At 32.1% G+C, this 8,640-nt stretch overlaps 1 protein-coding gene across 2 annotated transcripts in view; it reads right to left on the reverse strand.

The window, feature by feature from the left end:
* The window catches only part of LOC143056601 (uncharacterized), a 63,765-nt gene extending 58,358 nt beyond the window's left edge, over nt 1-5,407 (reverse strand). For both annotated transcript variants that reach the window (XM_076229713.1, XM_076229702.1), the window contains exon 1: nt 5,214-5,407. In XM_076229713.1, coding sequence (XP_076085828.1) covers nt 5,214-5,243 — 30 coding nt within the window. In that variant the 5' untranslated portion in view covers nt 5,244-5,407. The remainder of the gene's footprint in view (nt 1-5,213) is intronic.
* Nucleotides 5,408-8,640: the final 3,233 nt, after the last annotated feature.

The raw sequence follows: 8,640 nt of genomic DNA on the forward strand, positions 1-8,640 counted from the left end.
CAAAAACTACCTTGACCAAAAACTTTAACCTGAAGTGAACGAACGCACAGACGGACGAACAGACCAGAAAACATAATGCCCCTCTACTATCGTAGGTGGGGCATAAAAAAATAATACATGTGTTTTTCCACTAACGTGCTGAAAAAAATGGGTAAAATGTAGATATAAGAAGATTCATTGATGTCTACTAGGTACATTATATATGTTATAGGTTAGCAATATCATTTTATTTTAAACATTTTTAGCTTGTTAACTTGGGAATCTGTCTGGCTTTAACAGTGATTGTTCCAAAATGGCATAAAAAGTGTTAGGGTAGGCACTAAAAATTATGGTAGGAAGGGTAAGCAGAAACACATGTATTATTTTTTATACATTGTACCTATCAATAGATAAATCATCAAATCTAAAATTAATTAATAAAAAGGCAATTACAGGGATTGTTATGGGATATTCAGAAGTAAAAAAATCAAAATTAGAGCTGCATGAAAATGTACATCCTATATATGTATATTCCAATTGATTTAAAAACCTCTTAAAGACATTCAATACAAAGGTTCACAAGGCATTAACTATGCTAAATTTAGACAATAATGATAAGAAAGATAATCTAAACATGGATTATATTTTTAATGCATCAAAGGTAAAAACTGAAAGCCTAAGGATCTCCTGATACTCTGGTGGTAAGTAAATGGTTTTAACGTGAAGTAAAAGTCAGCCAAAAAAAGAAGGGAGACAACTCTACAGATAAGTTTTTCTGGCCAAAGATTACAATTAAATTCCTCTATTAGTTCTTTATAACGTTTTGTTTCATTAAAAAAATGCATCGAATCGTTTTGACACATTTTTTGTGTGTGTTAAGAACAGTACAAGTTCAAAAATATATCCAACATTCAGAAAGATTGCTCTCCAGTATCTTACAAATTTAGCCAATACACATATATGCATGATCCTTACCCCTATGGACAAGTCAAGAGATGTTCCGAAAAGTGTAAATATCACATTTTTGCACCTGGCCAAATCACTCTTTCCATATCAAAATCAGTTAAAATTCAACATCCAATAGTTCATATCACCTCTCTTCTTTCATTTCCACCCAAAATATACTAAGAAATGAGTGAGGAAGGTAAAGAAGAAAAAAAAAAGAAAAATCCACTCTAATTAAAACTTTTAAGGAACTCCCGATATATTCATGGACAACAAAAAGGAGGGTAATTTATTGTGGTCTTGCGCCTTTTTTCTGATTTTCATGCAGTTTAAGGTTCACTTCAGCCAACCACTTACATATATCTCAAACACACTTATCATTAGTATGTTGATATTGAGATAAAATCTGATACATAAAATCATTCGAATTTTACTAAAAAAGTCTTTAAAATTAGACCACCGGCTAGCTAACCACCAGTACTTGTATAGATATGTAATAAAATTTTCAGAAGTCGGCAGGGCCCAAGTAATTAACTGTTGAAATAACAACCTTTTGCCCCTATATGTGCAAGTACATTTTGTATTTGTGTCTGTATTTGAATGCACTAACTGTAGTCTGTAAAAGCAACAACTACATTTTGTATGTAGATACTCCAAAGAGCATGTGTTGCTCCTCTTTATACAGCTAGTGTCTACTTAAACCTGACATAAATGACTTGTAAATGTTTAATGTCAATGTAGAACCTCAGGAACAGAGCATTTTTATTTAACTGTAAATCAATCAAAACATGTGATATGTTCTGGGGTAACATTGAAGGTATGTGTAGACAAAATAATAAAAGTCCCTATAAAGTTTGATTATAATTTGTAAAAAGATTTTTTTTTAACATCTATGATGAAAGCCTGAACTGACCCATAGCTAGGGGCCAGATAAACATCATCTGTATAAAAAAATTGTAAAAAATCAAAAAAAGGTTTGATACAAAAAGAGTATTGTATGAAAATGCTGACTAGTCAAAATGTTAGGTACACAATACATATACATTACTCTAACATTTAATATGTATAATGGTAACGACAGTGAAGAATTTTGACCTTAAATTCATTATATCTACACTTCTTTTCAAATTCCAATTAAATAACAGTGATTTCATACCACACAGGACAAATATTTAGAGATTAACTCTTTTGTCTGGTAACGATTATTCCAATTTTCAACAGTACCCCCATATATATAAAGGGATATTGTCAAAGGAAGATTTAAAACTATTATATGTAATTTTCATTCTTCGTCTTATCACTATACCTACCTAAGTCAACATTTACACTAAATTTAAAGGACAGGGGTAATATATATTGTTTATTTTCATAATCAACAATTTTAATTACCTCACTTGAATATACAAAATTTGTGTGTAGAAGTGTAATAAAGAATGCATATTTTTTACCTCTATATTGGTAAAATATATGGAATGTGCAAAATGTACATGTACATCTTCAATAGTTCAACTACATGTATGATATAATTGTCATAATTATAAATATATCTTAATGTATCTACAAGTACCATAATTTGAAAAAAATAACATTTTGTTTTACAAAATGAATTAAAATGAGAACAGAGAGGTGATGTCTCATCCTACTCTTTATATTACAAGTTTTATAGAATAAGTTGTAAGACTGGTTTCTAAGAAAACAAATTTAGATTGAGAATGGGAACAGGAAAACAAAATTTTTCTTTCAAATTTTAACACAGGCTCAGATGATACTAATTTAAGCAACGGCAACAAAAGTTTAAAAAAATAAGTATCAACATGCTTGTGTGTGTATTATACATGTAACTTTGAAAACCGGTTGGACTTCTGGTTCTGGCTTACATGTATTACTTAAATTTTTTTGGGAAAACAGTACTCTCTACCATAATAAGTCAGTTCATAACTTATATTTTTACTTCTAAAGAATTCATTTACAATTCTATATTTTTGTATGTTCAAATGAGTTTACAAATAGTTATTTTACAATGTACATTGTTGTACTTCACTTGGAAAAAAGTAGTTCTCAATAAAAAAGCTAAATAGTGTCCTTTAAAAAGAGAAGTTCAGAACTATATATTTAGAGGCCAATAATCATTATTTATAATACCTTAAATTACTAATACTTCCAGCTTATTAAACATTATTATGGTCAAATTAACGTGTTAATCACTCATTCAGGTCAAAAGCTCATTTGTAAAATACCTATTCTGTAAAACAACTGTGGCATATTGCCCAATGAAAACAAATAAAAGATTATGTTTTTAAATCTATGAAGGATAATTATGCCTTTATGCTTTGAAAATATTTTTAACGTAAGCTGTTGAATGCAAGTACATGTATCAATTTTCAGTTGACACAAAAATTCCTCAAAAATGTATGGAAGTCAAAGTTACAATGATAAAAAAATATACGTACATGTATCTAGGTCATCACTTATAAATTTTCTTTGTGCGTCTGTGTATAATACAATAAATCAGCCATTCCGGGCTGGTTCAGCCTGTTTAGGGAATTTTTACTAACTTATGCAAAGATAAATCCGAACTGAAGTTGACTGCTGTATTTAATTTGTGCAAACATTAATACATGTAGCTTTAGATTGCAGTCCACCTTTTTCATTTATACATGTAGCTGTGTATTAGCACATACATGTATATCAAGTTATTTAAACCATTCACCAATTATGGTAATACAAATAGATGTATTAGTATATTAAGAATCTACAAACTCTACAATGAAACCGGTTGGGTCTCTAATAATAGATAATGAATATTTTTGTCATTTACAGAATTTTGTGCTGATGACGCTTTTCTTTTAAAATTTTTTAGTGGATGCTATGTGTATTTATCAGATATCTGTATTTAAATTGGAATGAAATGATGTTTTAAAGAGAGAGGGTCACAGACTTTTTTTTGCATGTACATTAGAAGTAAGTGGGTCTCATTGGGGTCTAAGCGTGACGTGGGATTGTCGATTTTTTGTAAGCGTGACACGTGAGAGTCAAATTATTGTGCCGTGAAAACGGAAATGAAGTCTAGCGGGACACGGGAAATGACAAAAAAATTAGAATTGCTAACGCACATAGTGTAAGTGGGATATGGGAATCTGAAAAAACAGTAAGCGGGATCCATGTTCAGAACCCCCCTATGAGACCCCCAAGTAACCCTACCTGTTTTTTGAAAAATATTTTTTTTTTGTCCTTTCCCAAATTTAAGGTATTTTTTAATTTATTGATATGTGTTCTACAACACTTTCAACATCTTGTTGGGGTCAGTTTTTATTGATGCTAGAAAAACTTGCACTTCTAGTCAATAAACAGTCCAGTCGAGCTCACCTGTCATGTGAAGGATTCTATTTCACAACCTGCCTGACAGTGTTGACAGGTTAAACTTAGTGATATAGTACTCAGTAGTTCGACGACTTAGACCACTCAGCCACTGGGATTTATTTTAACCCAATTATATGTATACTTAAAAGTATAATTCTTCTTCATCGCTTTTGTCATTCATGTCATTCCTGAAAGTGATACATGTATACTGCCTACCTTTTCCCTTTCAAATGTAGTCAATATGCACTATCTATTGTAATTGAGTTTTGTGGCACTTGCTAAAGGATTAACTTTCTTGCCCTATAATGTGTGTAATGTGGATTGTCTCTGCTTCTTTTTTAATTTGTTCTCAGTTAAACATAAGTGTTATCATAATGACAACATACAAATATACTGCATGTAAAAATGACCAATAATATATCTCTTAAACTGTGGTAATTTTCATTCATGATGACTATAGCACATCACATGATCAGTGATAGGGTGTACAAAAAAAAACAATGAAAATATTATGCTATCAGCAATAGAAGCTGCTACAAGGCATATATTAATTAATATATATTTGCTCATGTTTTGCATGTTACATTGTAATTTACAAGTGAAAATATTTTAGGATATCAATAAAAATTTAAAATATCTTTTGAATTTGTGATGTAAATAGTAAACAGAAGCATGTTTGTGTGCAAGTTCATGCTTGTAAGGTAATCAATAGGTAATCACCTACTTAAAAATTATGGTGTACAGGTGCAAATAAAGTAAAGGTGCAGGTGAAAATAGCAAAATAAAACAAAAGATCATTTGCATTGGACTATTCATTCATGTCTCGACAGAGAGATACAGAAAAAAAAAAACACTTTTAAAATCACACTATGCATCTTTTGAAGTGCAATCCGTAATCATTGTAATGTTTACCAACATGGAAAACTCACCAATAATCGTGGCGTTTCCGCAGTTGCCATGTTTTACGTCTTCGAAATTAATATATCCTTCATTTGTCACATTTCGTAAGTTTTTCTTCTACCCCAGAATGTATTCGAAACTTAAAGAGACATGCATAACTGATTAATAGTGTTTGTTTCAACTCGCTACATGTCGGTGGTCGCCATTTTCAAACAATCAGTGTGTGTCGGTATCAACAATATTCCTGCGCACTTCCGGTATAAATCACCTATTTATATTTATTTATAGGGGACAACATTTACCCTATACGTCAACATTTTCATTTACTTAATGTAAAATGTCTAAATGTGCATATTTTAATTACTTATCTCGTTTTATTTATGAATAACATACGTATCATACTGCACTACTTTTTATTGAGGAGGACATGTTACTGGCAAGTGCCCGTTGTAGCAGACGAATTTTCTTTGAGGTAGATAAACCCTCCCCCTTTTTGTTGAATGACCGGCTAGTAATTAATGAGGGATCTGGATAGGAATTCCAGAAAAAGAAAAAGGACACAACGTGCTGGAAAAGGGTTAGAAAATGAAAGAATAGAGATAAATGAGTCAAATAGGATGTATTGGTTATAAAGAATAGAGAATAACAGGGGCGGATCTAGGATTTTGGAAAGGGGGGCGAAGTTTTTAAATTTTTGCCGAGCGGAGCGAGCCAAAAAAATTTCGGGACCTTTTTTTGGGCTAAGAAAATATGAAATAAGTGTAATATGCACTTTTACTCAAACGATTCCTGGCGTGGGGCTTGTATGTTTTGTAGTTCCTGAAAAGTGTAAGCATGTTAGGGTTAGACATTTTCGATGCTTTATTCTCCCTATTATTTGTCAAGTCATAAAATGATAGTACGGATTTAAAGCTATTTACTGATAAATTTGATGTGGGACTTTTCAGTAAAAAAAGACATGGAAAACTCTCGATGGTTTGTTGTAATCATAACCTCACAGATTTCTTGTAAACAAGATATAAGTCGGAGTATTCGATGAAATTTACAATACGACTGGAGCTAAAAAAGACAAAAAAGCAATATTTATCCAAATGTTTGGTTGATATGTTTCAACCAACAAAATTAACTTGGATGTCACGCAGGGATTCCAAATCAACCAAAAGCTACGAATGAGTCTGAAACCATCGGACAACGACTATTTGAATGACGGTCGAAAAATGTGGACATAAAGGCTACTTCGAGCAGGGAGGTTACAGTCTGGTCTTGAAAAAAGTATTCAATATATCAGTTCGGCGAAACAGACGTTCCGGTCAGACATTCAAACCCCGGCCAAAAAAAAAATAAACTACGCCCGTTTTTATTCATCATGTTCATTTAATGCTTAATAATTCTGTTGAATATTCGCTTCTAATAGAAATAAAATGGACAAGATTATTGTTTTCAATTCAGACACGGCCAGAATTTTTGTTTAATGCAAAAATCAGAGTCAATTTTTTATCTCTCAAATATCTCAGACTGCCTCCTCAAATCAAATGGTTCGTACCTTAGACTTTAAATCTATCTAGAGCTTATACTGACTGGGGATCATTATTCAGCTGTTATTCTAAAATAGGATGCCGATTATTGGGCGTTACGAGTGAAACATGTTTTCGTAGGTAAATAATATTGCTGAGGAACTTTTCATGAGAGTGTAGTAATATAGAGTATTACTGTTTGGTGGACTAATGAAATAGAAGTCAATACGTGCTTGCTCAATCCTGTGTCGCCTTGAAGGTGTTAAGATTGTCATGCTCAGCCTAAGCAAGTTGTGACAGTAATTTAAATTTCAAAATGACTGAGTGACGTTTTTTCGACGCACTGGTCAACTCCACCATAGTGAATCATATGACTTTCAGTTAGTATATACCAGCCGAAAGATATCTTTATAAGTAAAGAATTGTCACATAACATAAATACACAGGAAATGGTAAAGTTCACGTCGTCTAGTCTGATAAATCATTTTACAAAAAAAAAAAAACAAAAACAGGGAAAGGGGGGCGGGGGCTACAAAAAAAACCAAAAACAAAAACAAGGAAAAGGGGGCGGCCGCGTATGCCCCCCTCTGGATCCACCACTGCAATATAACTATTTATACCTGGGGTCATACATGTATGGGAGCAGTTAATCTATATGTCACTGTCTCTGGTTATAATAAAATATCAAGTCACAGAATAAACAAAGAATAGTAGAAAAAATTATAAAAAAAAGTTTCAAGAAATTTTAGTAGAATTTGATGCCCAAATTTCATATTTGTTATTATTTCGTCTCGTCTAATTCTAAAATCATCACAAATAAATCCACTTTGTATTTATAATTTGTTTAGAAAAGATTTTTTTTTTATTAGTTTAGAACTTTTTTTTATCTTGTTCTGAAAAGCGGATTTAAAATGTCATTGACCAACCCCAAGAACCTTTGGAATTTATAAATTATTTAGCTAACTTTATCAAATGGTCTGAGCACAAATCCAACTTTATGAAAGCCGAGTTATTCCACAATAAGATTTTAAAGTGCAACTTCCACATACCTACCATTCCATTTATTGTTTCATTTCGACATATTTGGAAGTTTGCACTCTAAATATAAAAAAGAAGATGTGGTATGATTGCCAATGAGACTAGTACTTTCCACAAAGGACCAAAATGACACAGAAATTAATAACTATAGGTCACCGTACGGCCTTCAACAATGAACAAAGCCCATACTCTAAAGTTGTCTTTCAAATGGATAATCTTAATATATATATACTAGTCATTCATATTGTTTTTATTTCATTTACTATTGATTATGTAGCGTTATTTAAATATTTGGCATTTGTCGTCATTCCGTAAAAACAAGTGTAACAAAAACACCAAGGCAAATTCATAAAGGGAAAGTCCATAAAAAAACTGACACAATCAAACCCAACAAATGAAAAACAACTGCCATATTTCTGATATTTGCCGAAGAAAGGTTGGTTAAACCTTGTTTCATATGTAGTGAAACTTCTCACTTGTACATGTATGACCGTTGTTTAAAGTAATAAGCTAATTTTAGCTTAGGTCCAAATCCGCAGCAGAATTATTTCTGCTACAGAATGAAGAAATGAAAGACCCCATCCAGACCCTCATAATCATTGAATAAAAACGCATATTATTTCAATCACTCAAGCTGTAGAAAACCACAATGGAAGTATTGAAAATCAGACCACAAATCATGTTTAATGAGATAAGTCAGGGGCGGATCCAGACATTTTTAAAAGGGTGTTCCCAAACCAGTAAAAAAAGGTCGGAGGTTCCAACTATATGTCCCCATTCAAATTCATTGATCGTCTAAAAAAGGGGGTTCCAACCTTCGGAACCCTCTCTCTGGATCGGCCACTGGAAATCACGTTTTTTTTTCAGTATTACTCTTGTTCAGATCATAAAAGTAAGCATTGCA

This window comes from Mytilus galloprovincialis, chromosome 13 (assembly GCF_965363235.1).
Source record: "Mytilus galloprovincialis chromosome 13, xbMytGall1.hap1.1, whole genome shotgun sequence".
NCBI lineage: Eukaryota > Metazoa > Mollusca > Bivalvia > Mytilida > Mytilidae > Mytilus > Mytilus galloprovincialis.